Source organism: Lingula anatina, chromosome 6, assembly GCF_051362555.1.
Source record: "Lingula anatina isolate TDL-2025a chromosome 6, LinAna3.0, whole genome shotgun sequence".
Taxonomy (NCBI): Eukaryota; Metazoa; Brachiopoda; class Lingulata; order Lingulida; family Lingulidae; genus Lingula; species Lingula anatina.
This window is the reverse complement of record NC_141772.1, coordinates 23,825,254-23,845,328: the sequence shown is the minus strand read 5'-3', so window position 1 is coordinate 23,845,328 and position 20,075 is coordinate 23,825,254. Positions and strand designations below refer to the sequence as shown.

Sequence of the window (20,075 nt, the reverse complement as noted above, 5' to 3'; positions counted from 1 at the left end):
AACAAAGTTTATTTGAAAATATTCAATTACATTATGTGAAAAAAATCAATTTAACTAAACCCACCCAATGTGCATGGTGTGCCTGTCATAATATAATGTGTAAACGAAGTAATACAAAAATGCAGACCCCTACAAAAATGATTGTCGTGAAAATTTACAACCATTAAGACTTTTAAGTTGTGTTCACACAGTTTATCTAACCCGCCGTTTACATTGAACGAAATTGTATTTTAAATCACATGTACTGTACTCGAGCAGTTTAAAGAGCCTCCAAATATATATAAAAAACATTTTGTGCTGTTTAAATTATTTTATTACGTGTTCATTGACAGTCTGTGACATTGTGAATTTTAAAGGAAATTAGCATGTAATAAATGGACAATAAGCATACATTGTCGGGTAGAGTATTTTGTTCAAGCATTCTCGTTTTATTAAAATCAATAATCTATTAACACGGAGACATGTTAAATCAAGAGAAACGTGGTAATATAGAGGTAGGCATATGAAGGCAGAGGGCGTAAAAGGAACAGGACAGGCGGTACACGTACGTTATATTCCACAAGTCATTAACGTCCAAAATGGAAACAGGAGATGGACGCTGTAGCCTCAGTGTGGGTCTGGTCATGGGGGCTGTCGTGTGAGACCTCACCAACCTCAGCCCAGAACAAATTAAACTATTGTCTTGAGACTATTACAACTTTGTGGTCGATTTAACAACAATCGAAAATGACCGGCACGCGAAGAATGCTAATTAACGTCAAAATTACAACGAAATTGCGGTCTTCCCAACGCAAGAGTTATAAAATCAAAGACAAATGGTCTGGTACAAAAGACCTGCCCAGCGTCCGTGACAAAAAAACATGATTCCTTGGCTATAAGAGACGGTATGCTCTAGCAACGTAGGTTATTTTTCAGTATTTTTACGGCCAAGGATAATAAATATGATCATCAATATGAAAAGTGTCACCAGCGTGTGGTATTATTTCATGGGTTGACAAGACCACCTGTCTTCTCTGACCACGGGCTGGTACGGACACTGGGCGCGATCCCTGCCTGGGGTGGGGGCTGGTCATTTTGATCATTTTGACCATGTTTGTGGTGGTCAGTGCGAGAGTTGATTGATCGTGTGGTTACTGGTCAGTTTATTGCCCATGTCTTCCCGCCTACTTACTCACCCATTTGTCTGTGTGTCTGTCCCTCTGTCTACCTTTGCCTCTGTCTGTGTGTCTGTCTCTTGGTCTACCTTTGCCTCTGTCTGTGTGTCTGTCTCTTGGTCTACCTTTGCCTCTGTCTGTGTGTCTGTCTCTTGGTCTACCTTTGCCTCTGTCTGTGTGTCTGTCCCTCTGTCAACCCTTGCCTCTGTCTGTGTGTCTGTCTCTTGGTCTACCTTTGCCTCTGTCTGTGTGTCTGTCCCTCTGTCTACCCTTGCCTCTGTCTGTGTGTCTGTCCCTCTGTCTACCTTTGCCTCTGTCTGTGTGTCTGTCCCTCTGTCTTTGCTCTGTATTTCAGTCTTAAGTAGTTGTCAATTTATCCGACTGTCCAGCCGTCTGTATACCCCCCCCCCCCCCCCCACCCGGCACACATGCAGTGCCACTCTCATTCTTACAAAACAAGACAAATGTAAATGGTAAAAACAAAACAAAGACAAAAAACAGTGGAATTTACGCTGATGGATGGTCTGGAAATGTACACAAACTCTGCCTACATGTATTAGTCGAATTGTTTATGTCCACTTATCTCCATTTTCCCCCCATTTTTTAAACACTTGTCCTTCGTGTTACAGACAGCGCCCTTCAATCTACCTGAGCGTGCCAGTGACCATTACAACCATGGTGTTTTCACCATCACTATGTAGTTAATATTCACCTCTCATTTGTACCGTATTCTACAGTAGCTGTCACCTTTACATACCACAGAAAAATACAAGCGTGCTGAGGTCTGGTTTAGCTACCGGTCCGCCATGACCTTTAACTTAATCCCGCCTTGTTATGCAACTTCGTCGGAATTCGTTAAAGCATGGTCGAACGCTGGTTCTGTAAACATCATAGCAAGTCGTGATTTCCATTCCTTCAACCTGATTCTCTGAAATGAAAATGCACCACTTTCAGAACACTATAGAGAGTTCAAATGAACAACGAAATAAACCTTTACATTAATAAAATTGTAATTGTTTAAAAAGACCATTTATAAACTAAATATTATGCCATGTACCTTTGAAACACGTAGTAGTTTCAGATATGCCACGAACAAATTCAAGAATATCATTAAAGACAAAACTGGATTTGGAATTTCGTAGTAACTTTTTAAAACTCAAGTATCTATTAATAACGTTGGTGGTTAATAAACTATGTTATCTAAGCAGATCAAAGATCAAGACATAAAAAAAACTAAATCGTGATGTCGAGAAGCCATTATCCCCACTCCTGTTTCCATGCAGGCAACAATCGGCGACATTTCCGCGTGAGTAATGCTCGAAGTAAGCCGTAAACAGTGCCCTGCCGGCCATTCATCTTCTCTGGTACAATGACTGTTGGAATAGCTCTGTTTGAAGAGGACGGTAGACTTTAAAGTGAAGAGGAGAAAACTTCGACCTATCTGGAAAAGGAAGAAATACTTTTTTGAAAACAAATACAAATACGGGGGGTGATTTTGTCGGCCGTTACACAAAGGGTACCTTGGAAATGGTTTTGGTGCTTGGTTATTTATCTCAACCATTTTAGTGTAGAAAGGAAGAGCACATATGAAGTCTGCTAAGGGAGGAGGGGGGTGCCTCTCCTGTCCCCACCCCCTCTCTCCTATACTATAACCCACATAATTCTAGTCATGTTAAAACCCTGCAGTATGGGCTGACGGGCACCTGTCATAGCAGACCAATGACCCTGGCGGGTGTCACATAACACGAGGCAGTGATAGATTGAGGCAGACAGGATGACGTAAGACATATCTCCCCGCCTCAAATGAGAATTAAATGATAAGTCTAGTTTTATGGCATTTCTCAACCCCCATTAAACTATTTTGCTTAGAACATTATGTTTTAAACAGAAAAAGCTAAGACGTTTTATAGGGAACGGACAATATACAATACACATTATAAGCACCAGGGATATGGAATACTTGCCTATTGATAAGAAAGTGCAAAAACTGTTAAGACTAACATTTTATATATAGAAACTGATACTGTAAGATTTTGTTCTATATCTTCCAACCCTTTCATTTTTTTTTTTAATTTAAAAATGAAGCATTCTGAGCAATTAGTTACTCTTTTAGATTCATAAGTTTATGCTTTTTAAAGAAATTTGTAATTTTTTCATAACCTTTGATACGATATGGAATGCGCCATATAAGAATAAATCTTGTTTCTTGGTATACGAACATGTAGAGCAAAACAAGATTATGAGTTCTATTACCTTGTGCGACCCCCAATTTCCCCACCCCAAGTTCAATTCCGAACACCCCAGTGTTATCAACCTCTCTGAGGCTCACACACTGGGCACACCTACCCTCTACCAGGGTGGCAGATTATACAGGGAAAAATGGGAAATCCAGAGATAGTAAAATGACTGTCTATTTATCTAAAGACATATCTGTGAATATCCTGTGAAAAGTCAATCTGTGGCCCTGGTAGAGCACTCCATGCGTTATAAAAGGCTTTTGTGTCCGCCGGGATTTAATCTCCAAATGAAAAAAGACATCACTGTGTCAGACATCCCACGATCTCCAAGTAGTGACAAAGGGGTAGCAAATTATCCCTGGAATATAATCCACCTGAAAAAGAAAGCCTGTTGTCTTTAACTTCGCGCAGAAGGCTCTCTTTTTTCAGCTGCAATTACTAGAATGAATATGCATGAAATAGGAGTCTTTATAATGATGCAGGCCAGGAGAACAAGGAATGCAGGATCACATGCAAAAAGGATCAACGACCTGTTAAAGCGAATCTTCAAAATTTTAATTATACCGTCTATTAAGGCATAAAATGACGTAATCATAACCCAACTGCGACCTGCTTATTGAAGTGGCCAGTAACCATGCACCAAGTAATATGTATCTTAAGTTTATAAAATTTAACTTTGTCCAAACCAGTATCAGATCTTGAACTTTCTGATATGATCAATATCTCTGTATTTTATCAGCAAAACAATGGACTCTGTCTGTAGCACACAAAGACTGTTGTCACAGATATAGGCACCACTTAGGGACGCTATGTGAGAACTTGACAAATATCTTAATTATGAATCAGCAATTTGATTAATTTTAATTGACGATGATGTATGGAGAATGGTCTGACAGCGTGATTTACTTCACTGTAAAACAGGGTAGTATGAAGAACAGCAAAGATCTCTCTCTCTCTCTCTCTCTCTCTCTCTCTCTCTCTCTCTGTGTGTGTGTGTGTGTGTGCGTTGCGTGCGCGCCCGTCAATATATGAGTACGTGCTCTTACTCGACATTCAACAATGACAAGCTTTGGATTATTTTCTTTAATGGTTTGTAGATCTTGTAGTCGTTCAATGCGAGCACATTTCTCCCCAAATTATCTAGATTCATTCAACTTCTTGGCATATAAGTCCACTCTTTATTGTCCATTTATCCATGCCCTGCGTCTGTGCGACGCCAAGGGTTTCCGCCAAGACAAGAAGCGTTGTCACAATTTGTCCTAGATGATAAGTGGTGTTGTTGTGCACATTTCACAAGTACCATGTTTTCTCTCGCAGCAAAAAAACAAACTCGATCAACTCGGTTAACAAGATGTCATGTTTCACTCTTGAGCAAGGTCAAGGGGATTTAAAACAGACGATCTTCTACTTTTCAAAGACATCTTTTTTTCTGATTTGTGGAAAGTTTAAAAATGAGAGAAAACGATTTTTTTTTGATGTGGCATAAATTAAGGTTTGTGTAACAAAATTTATGTCGCTTCCCCGAGCCCAATACCATAAATACGCCACAGAAGAACGCACAAACAAGATAGGTACTCTTCCAAGGCACTCTAGTCACTACTGCCCCTCCATGAGAGAGGAATTAACTAATCAAGTAAGAAATTAGGGCACTGCTCAGTAATTGCATAATTGGAAAGACGTGATGTATGGAAATTTTTGTCCTTCATATCATGACCGAGGGTGGTCATCGTCGGTATTGCCCAAGCGCCAGCGAAAATATGAAAATACTTACAGAAGTTACCTTTGTTCTAGTTAAAATTCATTTTAACAGTGAGCCTCCAATTAAAGTATATGCCAGCCTCTTTGTTCATTCTAATGCAGTGACACGTTAATTAATACGTGCTCTTGTATTATCACAACATGGCACGATATAACTTTGCAGGCTAGGTGGGTAATCTCTACGTGATAAATGGAATGTTCCCAGCCCACCATTTCGGGTCATAAAAACATCCAGGTGATGTTTTTCTTGAAGAATTCTGGCAAGTCTTAAATACTTATAAGAACCAAAAAGTATTACATACTGGGAACGTTAAGATGTCTTGAGTACATATCAAAGATTTTCAAATAGGCAAAGTTGTCAATTCTTCATATTCACGTCAAATAATAATAATAATAATAATAATAATAATTTTTTTGTTTGATTTTTCTTTTCTTTTCTTTTCTTGCTTTTTGCTACTGATACTATATTTAAAGCAAATGTGTTTTAATCAAATGTTTACGTGAACCTCGGAAGATCTTAGCAAAGATCAGTAGGTTGTTATAAAATACTATAGAAAATTACTCTCCTGATTAAATAGACATATCCTCTGCTCTATTAAAAGACATGATACCAGCATAATTACTATTACTAGTACGACTTTTTAAATGAAATTTGAGGAAGTTCTTTACAATACCATGTGGCTCTCTGTGGCAACAATATGTAGAAATACGCCCCGCGTATATATCTAATTTAATTTGATTTGACATTTTAGTTAATTATGCTGCAAGACCAACTCTCCTGTAGATCTATTTTTATATATGAACAACCATTTGAGTATATTATGAAGTGTTTTACATACATTAACTCAAGTACACTCTTTGGACTGTTAGACTGCGCACTTTGTGCAAGGAATTATATCTGATAGACGATATAATTCCCTGCTTTGTGTGCCTTACTGAAGTATTCCAAAGCCGTTTTGATAACGTTTTACTAAAACGCAAGCATTTTTCTCATACGTCTTGGAGACGCTAACGCCAAACGAACGTCTTCAGAAATTATACATCCTTTGACCATGCATATAAAAGTGTCCTTTACATCAAGATAGGAGGATATTTTGTTTTGCAGTAGGCAGACCATGGCCGTGGTCCTTCAGAGGTCTTTTGTTCTCGCCTCGTGACAAAAACTAACTAGCCATTGTATCTCTTCATTGTCCACTCTTCCCTATCTGATAACATTAGGAGGGCAAAAGGTAATCGGGATGGGAACAACCTAATTCCCAAGTCGTGTGCCATACCGTCATAAATGTGAATCATCCAAGGCAATTCCAACGGGTGCAGTTCCTTATATATACCAAACTATGACTGATGCTTCATGATTATTTAAAACAACATTTTGGATAATTTGTCTTAAATATGAAATATCTATTTTAATTTTGGATTTCATTATATTAATTATGAATACTGGCAATAATTAGTTGCAATGTAAAAATTAAGGGAATTCATTAGTGAGGTAATAAAAGTGGCCTTAATTGGCCACAATTCTACCAACCAAAACCCTGTGTTCTTTGTTACTTGGTGAGAATGATGGTGCGATATTTGTGGTAATTTGGGGCGGAGCAGTCATAAAGATATAATACACGTGTCTTTTTTTTCTGCGGTTTCGGATAATTCGGGCCAGATCACTGTTATACGCTATGCATCTACTGTTTGTATTGGGGGCAGTATGACATCATTCCTGCAACGTTCCAAGGGCTCTGTCAGTGGTCATCTAAATTATCGTGTCAGGAGTGGATGACACGGGCACTAACCTGGCGCTTGACAGGCGTGGTTGCACGACGTGAAATAAACCACAAGTATTAATAAATAAACGACAAAAAGAAAGGGGGCGGTAAATTATGTCTGCAGCCGTGTTTTTGATAGTTAAAATGTATAAATAATAATAATGAGGCATAAATCTGAATCTGAATCCTCTATGTTGACATGGTGTAGGCACCACCTCAGCGGCAGGCCACCTATGATGTGTTCCTATGTGGTGAAGAGCTGCTAGTTCTACTGCTACAAGTGGTCTAAAGGAGACGGTATCATAGGGTAATGGGCATCATTTACAAAGATTTCGTCTCCAAACCACAATTTTATGATCCTACACCGATAGCTTTATCATCAGCACTATCACTGTGCTGAAGAAGACAAGATCCTATGTGTTTTTCTATACCTTTACACGCTTACCTGCCAGTTCTAAGGAATTCATATTAAACAAAGGCTATTATCAGTATCTAGTAATGCAAAAAAGTAAATATATGTTTTAATAGTCTTTTGTTTAAAAATTCGCCGAAGATGTTGACAGAAGCTTGATCTTCGAAAAAGCATGGGGCGTGTAATCGTTGCGATGTCCATCTGACACATAAAAAAACTCGCCTCCTAATGGCTACTGTAATGTATTTGTTATTCCTGTGTATCATGACAGTAACGGTGGATGTCATTTGAGGTTAAGGTGTCCACGCGGGCAAAAACACGTAAAAGAAAGAAAAAAGGAAAGAAAAAGCAGGACATTATTTACAAAAAGGAGATGGCACCAGAGGTGTGTGCCTTTCGTTCTTTTTTCACCCAATTTCATGACTATTATAGAGCATACAAAAGTGAAAGAAAGAATTAGAATACGAAACTAATTTGCACCTAGTCAAAGGCTATTTTGAAAAAAGTTCTACTTTTTTATTCCTGACCATATTTGGATTGTCCCAATTGTTTGTGCAATATAGTGAAATGATAATAAAAATGCGTTCTTCTCGTTGGAAGGGGTAAATGAAGGAAGTGACAGACACAATTAACGCTATTGTCAGAAATCACAAATGAGTGAATCAGTAATTATTAAGATATTATCAACAAAGATACTATATTCTAAATGTCACATCTGGGTTAATCTTAAACAGCTAGTCACTTCTGATAATGACGTATTCAAGCGGTCATTTCTACTAGTAGATTAATTGCATTTGGAGCAAAGAACACTCCAAATATTTCGTTTATCCAGAGTTCATGGGGTGAAAACCATTTAAAACACATCTTAAAAATATCAGAGTCGGAAAATGCACGCGAGTAAACAAACAAACAAAAATTATGACAGCTGTCAAAGGTTGGACAGAAGTATGAAAAATGTCGTCCCTCTAAAGGTACAAATCGTGACATGCTAAAAACCTAACGCATATCTGCGTTTTAGAAATTCAACATGAAGTGCACCCTTTAGTCCTCCCTCCTCCCCACCCCACCTTCCCACGCTTTCAATAAAATAAATGTTTACTGGTTTGACTTTACACAGTATCATGATTTGTGAATTTTAAGAAGTCTCTTCTTCTTCACTTCAGCTACAACCCTCGATATTCTTCACATCGTACAACAAATAACATGCTAACTAACGCATGTCGTTCAAAAGACTGATATAAATATTGTGCAAGCCCTCTTCTCATAGCATGACAGAAATACAGACTCCATCACCCCTGGATTGCTTTGAATAAACATTATATGTTAACACGGAGGCACAGCTTGGAGAGCTAGCTGCAGACCCGCCCTCTCTCTCTCTCCGGACACTCCTTAGCCATTACGCGGCCGGTCAGCTCGCGTGGTCATTTTAATCACCCCCCAAACAGTCACGACGTTGAAGGAACCACGGGGTCACTCATCCCGCCGTGGGAGACCAGTTAATAAAACGGTGGACAAGACTCGCCTTGGTCACTAAAGGACTGACAGTCCGTGAGGGACGGAGAGATCTAGAACGAGACATTGTACCCCTGGACAACGTGCTGACTATTTCGACTATCTGGTTACGTGAGGACTCCTCAAAGACAAAATGGCTCAGCTGCCAAAAGTTGTCGTTCTGTTTCTTGTAGCTGCTTTTTCCTTCGACGGTCAAAGGTACGTGTTTAAAGAGATGTGTTTTTAATGACAAACTGTACTGACGGATTCGACATATTTGAATGTGGGTTTGACTAGCCTTATTAGATGTGGAGCTTAGTATTTTGTCTATTATTATTATTATTATTATTATTATGTTGTTTCTTTTTATTAGTTGACATTGTTTTCTGTTGATAAAAAAGAGTCGAGTTATGAATACTATTGTCAATTTGAAGACTTTCTTGATGGTAACATGTAGCTGTGACACAAGAGTTAGAATCTTCTGGCAGATATAACAGTGAAAACAAAATTTAAAAGTGACCGGCTTTTTTGTCCTGTTAAGAAGCCAGGTCCTGTTTCACCAAAAAAAAAAAAAAAAAAAAAAATTAAAATTAAAATTTAAAATTGGACTTTTCTAAAATCTCCCTGTCGACCGTGTGAATAGAATCTAAAGCGTGCTGTGAACGATTCACCAGCAATAAATGTAGCTGACACATCGAAATGTGCTTTTGTCACCGCTGACAATGACAATCATTGTCAAGACAATCAGGAGTTGCTTTATAAACTTTTTCCAAACATACAAAAAAGTGACCTTGAAGACAACGTTGTTTTGAATTGATTTGAATTCCTAACAAACGGTGTCATGAATATATTTATTGTATTCAGAGGTGAAGTTTCCATGTGACAATGTTATTCCAACAAATGAATAAAATGCTGCAAATCTTAAAACCCAGTTAACCAAAAACTGCGTATTGCATCTGTATAAAAGAAAATTTAAGCTATAAGACGTAATTCGTTGGAGCTCTTATCAGTGCCTCAAACCAGTGCCCTGAGCAACGCTTTTTAATATAAAAAAATTCCTCTTAATTTAACCTGTAGTCCAAAGTGCCGGACCGACATTAAGTGCCTGGACGGATAACCTGTAATATTTAACTTGATGAAGTGACGTGTTCTTCCCCTTTCCTTGCACACTGTGTTCACCTTGTTTTCTAAATTGAAAAGAAAGAAAATTGAAAGTTTTTTATTCGCCGGATCTATTTCAATGTTCGCTGATGCGATCAAGAGTGGTTGGGAAGCAGTGAAGTATTCGGGATTAAAAGAAAATCGTGGGTATTAATTGTTTCCACACATTTTACTATCGTTCCTCCCTCCCTCCCCCTTTCTCCCCCCCTTTCTCTCTCTCTCTCTCTCTCTCTCTCTCTCTCTCTCTCTCTCTCTCTCTCTCTCACACACACACACACACACACACACACACACACACACACAACACACACACACAACACACACCTCAGGTTCCGTTTATGGTGTGTGTTATAGACGGATTTACATAATCGGCCATGAAACGGGATTTAATTCTCATATAGTATCGGAGAAACTTTGAGCCCTGGTTTGGGTGTTTGGTAGTTTTTTTTCTACACATATCTGCTTTAGTTTGATTGCCATAATTGGGATGCATTTGGGACAGATTTGCGACACATTAAAAAGGAAGTCACACAGAACGCTTTGAAATTTCATAACGTCTTGATTGTAGCCGTAAGTGACGTTCGACATTCTATGTCGCGTGCGGTCGCTAAATTCGCGCTTTGCATGTTATTCTCCATTAATGTTATCTTGAGTAGAAATACTATCTACACTGTGCGCCATAATAACCCATTGTTTTCTTTCAAAACCCCGATAATCCTCAACAAGTCCAATACATTCTCTGTGAAATATCTCAAACCACGATTAATATTTCAAAGCCGCAATTAAGAAAATTAAGTGATATTTAGGCAGCCATTTTTTAAAATAGCTTTAATGCTGACTGCAGGATTCCGTTCAGTTCATTGATGTATAGCAGGTGGAGAAAGAATGATGGAAAAGAAAAGTAAAAATAGTAATGAAAATGTTAACGTGAATTAATAGTATAAAAATGATTAAACCTGATAGAACAGAATAATGAAAGAAATAAAAATTATAAACCAAAATAATAGATCAATAAAATGTTAAAATGACATTAAAAAGTTATATAAATGATAACACAAAATGATAATTATAATAAAGCATGGAATAATGAAGTGTTAAAAAAATACAATAAAACTTATAAAGTGATAAAAAAAACAAATTAAAGGAAAACATACTCGAAGAGATTTATTGTAAAAATTTAATGGTATCTGATATATATCATTATAAATAGACATTTCTTCAAAATCAAGATTGTACGCTATATATTATATTATATTATATTATATTATATTATATTATATTATATTATATTATATTATATTATATTATATTATATTATATTATATTATATTATATTATTTCAGTGTAAACGCACAGGATACGTCAAAGATATATTCAGGTAAGAATGCATGAGCCCTTGAGAGAGAGAGAGAGAGAGAGAGAGAGAGAGAGAGAGAGAGAGAGAGAGAGAGAGAGAGAGAGAGAGAGAGAGACCCACAAAGGTGTTCATCAGTTTCGTAAAGGGATCATACAACCATTAATCTATCTTAAATGAAAAATTCATAAAAGTTCAATTTTTGTACCATCGAAATAAGTTCCATGTAAACTTCTGTACACATGTGGTCCCCACGCATTAATGACGGAGTTCTTTGTCAATCTCTCTCTCTCTCCCCCCCCCCCAGGGCCGTAGCCTCCGGGGGGGCAGGGGGGGCAGCTGCCCCCCCTGGGATTTGAGGTGCAAAAAAAATCGCAATTTCTGACTTCTGATTGAGCAATAAATAACAGTTAAAATGCACGAGAATGCAGTATTATACATACAGTTTTTAAAATTTTTCCACACCGTGGGACACCCCCTCCCACAACCTCCCCACTCAGGGGGCTTTGCCCCCTCGTGTCCGCTTACTGCCCCCCCTGGCATTTTGCTCAGGCTACGGCCCTGCCCCCCCAAACACACACACACACACACACACACACACACACACACACAATATGTATGCCGCTAGCAAGATTCAAATCCAAAACAGATGAGCAATTCGTTAAGGCAAGATTCATAAATACGCATCTGACCAAGGCATATTGTCACAGGTATTAAAAAAGTATTGACCTCTCACCTGTCCAGATTGTCTGTCCTACTTGATTTTAACATCGTCTTGACTCACACATAAATTCAGTGTTTTAACATATATAAACATTGTATCTTAACCAAATCTTTACACAAACATAACACACTGATTGTACCCTTTAGGAACCTGCCAGGAGCCAAACGCCATTTATTCCAGCGAGGACTTCAGAGCCATGGTCCGATGCGCCAACGGGATAGCCTACACCTTCCCCTGCGCCCCGGGAACTGGAATTAACCGCAATATCTTGACCAACCCTTCGGCGGACGTTGTTTGTGACTTTGTTGGTGGCCGCCAAATCGCCGCAGCTGCTACCGACAACACCGTGACGACAGGGGGCGCTGGTGGGCAAGCCACAGGGGACGAGCTCTTGATTGGAGGTGGGGCTGCAGGCGGAACGGCCGGTGGCGCTACAGGCACCGGTACAGTCACAACCACGACTACGACCGGCACACAAACTGGTGGACAGGGCGGGGCAGGGAGCCAGATATTTATTGGTGGTGGACGTCCTGGTGGGCAGGTAACAGGAGGCACCGCCACAAATACAGTCACGACCACGACAGGCACGCAAACCGGCGGCCAGGGTGGGGAAGGGAGCCAGATATTTTTCGGTGGACGTCCTGGTGGGCAGGTGACAGGAGGAACAGCCACAAATACAGTCACGACCACGACAGGCACGCAAACCGGCGGACAGTTCGGAACTGGCGGGCAGACGTCAACATCAACTTCTACTACTACTACTACAACAGGTGGAAGAGCACCGACTCAGACAGGTACTTCAACAACAACTACAACCACTGGTGGCAGATTGCCAACCCAAACTGGTACAACAACCACAACCACTGGTGGCAGATTCCCAACCCAAACTGGTACAACAACCACAACCACTGGTGGCAGATTCCCAACCCAAACTGGTACAACAACCACAACCACTGGTGGCAGATTCCCAACCCAAACTGGTACAACAACCACAACCACTGGTGGCAGATTCCCAACCCAAACTGGTACAACAACCACAACCACTGGTGGCAGATTCCCAACCCAAACTGGTACAACAACCACAACCACTGGTGGCAGCTTCCCAGGCATTACATCCCCATTTGGTAATGCCTTCCAAAGCCAGTCCTCAGGAGCCATTACCCCACTGACCACAGGTGGTTCCTTGTCCTACACCGACAATGAGATCACAATTCCATGTGGCAGAATCATCAATGGAAGAGTGTACACCAATGACGGAAGAAGAGTCCTGATTAGCGACTGTGGTCCATCTGGTGCTCAGGGTAGCGAGTTTGTGGCACCTTTTGGCCGCCAGACCGTCATCCGTTGCGCCGATGGCCGACCAGTGACCGTCACGATGGTTGAACCTAACCCCAGGCAGGCCCTCGTCAGCGGTCCAAGTACAAGCACTGGTGTTGCGCCAACAACCAACACTGGGTTTACTGGCAACAATGTCAACAGGCCAACAACCTCCACCACCACCACCACTGGACAGACTGGCCCAACAGGTGTTACAGGAACAACTGGTGGAGCCGTTTTCCCGGGCACAAATACCGTGACAACTACAACTGGACAGACTGGCCCAACAGGTGTTACAGGCACAACTGGTGGAGCCGTTTTCCCAGCCACAAATACCGTGACAACTACTACTGGACAAACTGGACCTACAGGTGTTACAGGCACAACTGGTGGAGCAGTTGCCCCAGGCACAAATACCGTGACAACTACTACTGGACAGACTGGCCCAACAGGTGTTACAGGCACAACTGGTGGAGCAGTTGCCCCAGGCACAAATACCGTGACAACTACTACTGGACAGACTGGACCTACAGGTGTTACAGGCACAACTGGTGGAGCAGTTTTCCCAGGCACAAATACCGTGACAACTACTACTGGACAGACTGGCCCTACAGGTGTTACAGGTACAACTGGTGGAGCAGTTTTCCCAGGCACAAATACCGTGACAACTACTACTGGACAGACTGGCCCAACAGGTGTTACAGGTACAACTGGTGGAGTGGTTGCCCCAGGCACAAATACCGTGACAACCACCGTTACTGGTCAGACTGGACCTACAGGCACTACAGGCACAATTGGTGGAGTGGTTGCCCCAGGAAACACAGGCACAAATACCGTAACAACTACCATTACTGAACAGACTGGACCTACAGGCACTACAGGTACAATTGGTGGAGTGGTTGCCCCAGGCACTAATACCGTAACAACTATCACTACTGGACAGACTGGACCTACAGGTGTTACAGGTACAATCGGCGGAGTGGTTGCCCCAGGAAACACAGGCACAAATACCGTAACAACTACCATTACTGAACAGACTGGACCTACAGGCACTACGGGTACTACAGGCACTATCGGCGGAGTGGTTGCCCCAGGAAACACAGGCACAAATACCGTAACAACTACCATTACTGAACAGACCGGACCAACAGGCACAACGGGTACAACAGGTACAATTGGTGGAGTGGTTGCCCCAGGTACAAATACTGTGACAACTACCATTACAGGGCAGACTGGACCTACAGGCACTACGGGCACTACAGGTACAATTGGTGGAGTGGTTGCCCCAGGCACAAATACCGTGACAACTGTCACTACTGGACAGACTGGTCCAACAGGCACTACAGGTACAATTGGCGGAGTGGTTGCCCCAGGCACAAATACCGCGACAACTACCACTACAGGGCAGACTGGACCCACAGGCACTACAGGCACAATTGGCGGAGTGGTTGCCCCAACAGGAAACACAGGCACTAATACCGTAACAACTACCATTACTGAACAGACCGGACCAACAGGTGTAACAGGTGCCTCAACTGGCACTGGCTCCACTACAACTTTCACTGAACAGACTGGAGGGCAGGTAGGACCAGCAGTCCAAACTGATGTTTTCGGGGGTGCTGGAGAGGGTGCTACAGTTACAGGACGCCAGATCGATCTCGCTGGCGCCAGAATTTCCGGCTCCAATGTCGTCACCAGAGATGGACGATCCATTCAGGTTGGAGACTGTGGAATCGCTGGAGCTTCCGCTCGTGAAAACATTGAGCCAAATGGCGACACCACGGTCACCATCCGCTGCGTAAATGGTCAGCCAGTGACGGTTACTCTTGGGCCAGTAATTGAGCCACCCGCTGTATCCACTGAAACCACAGGCACCACAGGCACTGCCACCACCACCACCACCACCACTGAGACTGGTGGACAAGCACCTGCTGGTGCGACCACTAACACAGCGACCACTACCACTACAAACACTGGTGCCGCTGAGCCTGACACAACCGGCCAGACAGCATCTGGCACTGAAATCATCGTTACTGGCGGAAGACTAGAAGGTGATCAGATCTTCACAAGCCTCGGAAGACCTATCATGATTGACGGCTGCGGTATTGGAGGTTATACGGCGCGCTCTGAGGTCTCTGCCACAGGACAGCCACAGGTGGTCATCCGTTGCCGCACTGGTCAAGTTTTCACCGCAACAGTCGGACCAGCTCCAGCCTCCACCGCTCCTGCAGGCACTTCTACTACTACTACCCAGACAGGAGGCACCGCAGGCACCGTCCAGGGACCAACCGGCACCCAGACCACAACCACCACCCAAACAGGCGGACAGACTGCACCATCTACAGCAACTGGTATGCTCACAGTTCCCACCTCCAATGACGTCACAATCACTGGAGCCAGGATAGTTGACAACCAGATTATAGCCAGAGATGGCAGAATCGTCACCATTGGTCCCTGCGGCGGCCCAGGAGCCACTGCCAGAGAGGAGGTCGATCCAAGCGGGCGCCGCCAGGTTGTCATTAGTTGCAACAATGGGCAGCCGGCAACAGCCTTCATTGATGGAGTACAAGTGACTTCGGGCACGACTGGCGTCAACATTCCAAGAGGCGGCGCTGGGGCTGTGACTAACACTGTCACCACTACTACCAACACTGGGGGTGCCGTCAACCCTGGAACTGTAGGAACCGTAGGAAATGTAGGAACCGATGGACAGATAATTACTGGAGGAGCTGGTCAAGTTATCCCCAATACCGGCACGATAAGCACGATTAATGAAGGAGCTGTCGGTACTGTCGGTACCAACCCCGGCACCATTGGCACCATCGGCACTGGCACTACCGGCACTGGCACCATTGGCACCATCGGCACTGGCACTACCGGCACTGGCACCATTGGCACCATCGGTACTGGCACTACCGGCACCGGCACCATTGGTACTGGCGGTACCAGCACCGGTACCATTGGCACCATCGGCACTGGAGGTACCAGCACTGGAACCATTGGCACCATTGGCACTGGAGGTACCAGCACCGGCACCATTGGCACCATTGGCACTGGAGGTACCAGCACTGGAACCATCGGCAGTGGATCTGGAGGTTTTGGTGCTGGAACCCTCGGCACTGGAGGTGCCAGCACCGGAACCATCGGCACTGGAGGCTCTACGAGTTCTGGAGGTTTTACAACCAATACTGGAGGATTTACAACCAATACTGGAGGGTTTAATACTTTCGGTAATGGTGGAAGTACTTTTAATTTTGGAAGGTAGAGGAATGGCAAGCAGGTGTTTGCTGTTTGAAAAAAAAATGAACATTGACAGGGTTCAAATCATAAAATTATGATAACTGTTGTTGATTTATGCTTATTTTTTATGGTGTAATAATTATTTCTAAACTAAATCAAAGAAAGGCCATAACGATGTTGACTTCTATTGTGTACGTAAGAGGTCAGGGTTGATGAATACTAAACACGATATCATTATATGTCGATATCCTGTTACTCTCAAGTTTAACACCGTCAAAAATAGTACAGCATTACAGCATTATCAGATATGCTTTGACAGTATTAGAAAAGAGGCTCCTCTGCAAAAGATGCCTCGTTATCATCATGTTATCACATTTAATACGAAGTGTTTATTAAACTCTGCAAGCAAAAATGTTTTATGTTAAATAAAAATACATAAAAGTGAAAAGAGCGTGACGTTTTTGTTGTTGTTTAAGTTGCTATGACGCAGGGGCGGATTAAGGCCGTCTTCTGGGTCTTCTGGAAGACAGTCAGATTTTTAAGTTATATATACTGACGGGTATCTAATTTTTTAAGTCGGAAGAGGGTCAAAAATAGGGGATGGACCAACAAAGATAATTTGGAAGACTGTCAGAAAAGGTATATGGATCCGCTCCTGTGACCCATTTGTTTTAATGTATAAATGGAGGTGGTGGGCAAAAAATAAACACCATGAAATGGTCTTTAATCGCATTTTTAATAGTTTCCCTCGATGCCAACCGAGATTTATATCACTCATGTATTTAGACTAGCGTATCCAGTATCCTTCTTCTGACCGTTTGAAATAATTTGCAGTTTTCACACAAATTGCCTCTCATCACCACACCCTGCAAGTAGATAATTTCGATGTTGTTTTTACATTATATGAATTTAAGATATTTCATACAACGCATATATTTAAATAATATCTGTGTGCCTATAACTTTTTCCCAAGCATATTATCAAAACGTGAAAATGTGAACGTGGTTCTTAATTTTTAAATTTTACTGCATGGTTTAACGGGCTGTCAATTAAGCAAGAATCCTGCCCATTTGTCTCTGACTTCCTGGTTTTTACAAAATTAATGCAAAATTAAGGTATGTCAATTGCTGTGGGAAACAAGTTCATTTTAAAAGGAATTATGGCGGTTTGGGACCAGAATTTATCACTCATTTGCAGCAAGTACTACTGTTCTAACACACTTTGAAACCATTTCGACGCTCACCCAACCCTTCCAGGGCCGGAAATCTTGGCATACATCACAGAGCAGCTTTACTACATGTGAGATTCCCCAATTTATCACGAAGGGGGGGGGGGGGCATTCAGTGGCTATAGAATTAACCAATAGTCGACTAAGTTTAAGGCATAAGGCAGTGTTCAGTGACCAGTCACCGTGTATGACCGATAAAACTTAGCCATCCTCACCACTGCCCATGACCGGATGACCGAGTGCTGGGCCCCAGATGTCCTTGCTGTCAGCCATGTCAGGTGCTGGTTCACGGTGTGGTTCCAGGGTTGGTGACAGAGAAGGTGACAGGGAATGCGACGGGGAGGGTGACAAGGAGGGCGACAGTAAGATGAGGGTTGGTGACGGGGGGGGGGGGGGGGGGGGGGGGGGCAGGGTTGGTGACGGGGGGGGGGTTGCGACAGGGTTGGTGACAGGGTTGGTGAAAGGGTTGGTGACAGGAAAGGTGAAAGCGACATGGAAGGTGACGAGGGGGGGGGGAGGAAGGGGGCAACAGGGTTGGTGACAGGAAAGGTGACAGGAGACCGACAAGTTTGCTTCCAGGGTTGGTGACAGAGAGAGTTAGGAGTACATGTAGAATTGTTTATGGGTGTGCGACTTCAATTTCTTCCCAGCCATTACTCTGATCATGCAATCCCCGATATTATTTTTTTGCAATTCTAAATTTTAGCATACTGATTTTTAAAAAGTTCGTTCTTAACTGAATTATTACAAATGAAATTAAGAAAATGAAATCAAACTAGCACTTATTAAGTATCATAAACGCCAAAATATGATGCAGCCGCCCTCTTTTTGCTCTTTTTCTTTAGCTTTCTTTCCTTCGTTTTTCGGATGGGGGGTGCTATTTTCATAATTCGTCAAAATTTTCTTTTCAACGTTTTCCTCCAATATTAGCAATGATCATAACATATCTATTGGACCTGAGATCTCTGTCATTTTAAGACTTCCCCACAAAACCATTTAACGCTTGATGGAATCACCTTTTTATACTGTGTTTAAAATGAATGGAATAAGCTCATTAAACTCGGAAAGTATCGCAAACACAATCATATCCGTTTTAATAATGTATTTCTCTCCAGTAAATCAGAGCGTTTACCTTGGAACATGTATCGATAATAATAAGAAAGCATAAACTATATTGAGAGAGTTAAAAATGAAAAATAACGCGATTCCTGTATGTTAGATTTCTTCTAAGAGACAAAAAGACAAAGGGATTAAGAGAAAAATATATGATTAATATACTGTAAATGTATGCTTGCAGTCAATTATTAGCTGAGGGAGAGAGAGAGAGAGAGAGAGAGAGAGAGAGAGAGGCAAGTGACCGATCTCATAACGTAGACAGGTGCGATCCAGTGCTATTTATTTTCCCAGATAAATTGCTCCAACACAACTGGCCCCTTGGTACCGTATGGTATCCACAGGACGCAAAAGACACAAACAGATACGAATGAAAGATGAGGAAAACAAATATCTGAAATTTTTCAAATATAAATGAATAACTAGAAGAATAAATAAGTGACTAAAAGGGAAGAAAGATAAATGAATGAATAACCTCACTGTATCATTTAAAAGAATTAGAAATGAATAGATTAATCAACAGGTTGCGAACAGAAAACATTGTAAATTTATCGTCATAAAAAAGAAAAAGAAAAGGAAATAAATAAAAACAAGACGCATAAGAACCTTGAAATAATAAATCTACTTTGTCCAAGAGAAACACTTCAGTTAAAAAACTTTTTTCTCACAGAGCTTTTGAATAGTTCAGTTTTAACATACAATCGTAGAATATTTTGTCTACTAAATGAACGTGTCATCTTCACAGCTTCACGTGGTCACTCAAAAGAATGCAAAATGTCGGTGTATAAATTTCATGTTTTAAAGATCAATCCTATGTTTAATTTTTCCTGGCTGAGAATAAAAACGGCATTGTGAAGAAGACAGGAGAGAGAGGAGAAGCTATCGTTGACTGTTTCTTTGCTGAAATATCATGATCTGGTAAAATGCTGTGCAATTCCTGTTTAACATTCTCAAAAATTATCCAATTGCTTGATTGGATAACATTCTGTTTGCATTTCTACCAGTATTTAGGACTTATAGACCTGATAACTCTATTTCTCATGAGCGAGGATATCAAGTCAGTCGTCCTCTGCAGCGGTTCCATAAATAATCGCACCTTCAGTCTAATTAAACCGGTGGGCAATCC

The 20,075-nt window shown here is 41.7% G+C and overlaps 1 protein-coding gene across 6 annotated transcripts; it reads left to right on the top strand.

Annotated features, from left to right (window-relative positions):
* Positions 1-8,700: 8,700 nt before the first annotated feature.
* On the top strand, positions 8,701-17,059 carry LOC106158042 (uncharacterized). 6 transcript variants are annotated; one of them, XM_087015310.1, is made up of 4 exons: positions 8,701-9,031; positions 11,317-11,351; positions 12,198-14,141; positions 14,235-17,059. In XM_087015310.1, exons 1-4 carry the CDS (start codon positions 8,967-8,969, stop codon positions 16,631-16,633), a joined length of 4,443 nt encoding a protein of 1,480 aa, XP_086871436.1. In that variant the 5' UTR covers positions 8,701-8,966; the 3' UTR covers positions 16,634-17,059. The 6 variants fall into 6 exon arrangements, with proteins under 6 accessions (XP_086871436.1, XP_086871435.1, XP_086871437.1 ...); XM_087015309.1 differs by having other exon boundaries at positions 12,198-14,249; positions 14,325-17,059; XM_087015311.1 differs by having other exon boundaries at positions 12,198-14,564; positions 14,742-17,059.
* The last annotated feature ends 3,016 nt before the right edge of the window (positions 17,060-20,075 follow it).

What these genes read in the sequence shown, in the direction of transcription:
- LOC106158042 (XM_087015306.1), top strand. Translation starts at nt 8,967, where the DNA reads ATGGCTCAGCTGCCAAAAGTTGTCGTTCTGTTTCTTGTAGCTGCTTTT. An exon ending in TTTTCCTTCGACGGTCAAAG is followed by an intron (nt 9,032 to 11,316) that starts GTACGTGTTTAA and finishes ATATTATTTCAG; the next exon opens with TGTAAACGCACAGGATACGT. An exon ending in TACGTCAAAGATATATTCAG is followed by an intron (nt 11,352 to 12,197) that starts GTAAGAATGCAT and finishes TGTACCCTTTAG; the next exon opens with GAACCTGCCAGGAGCCAAAC.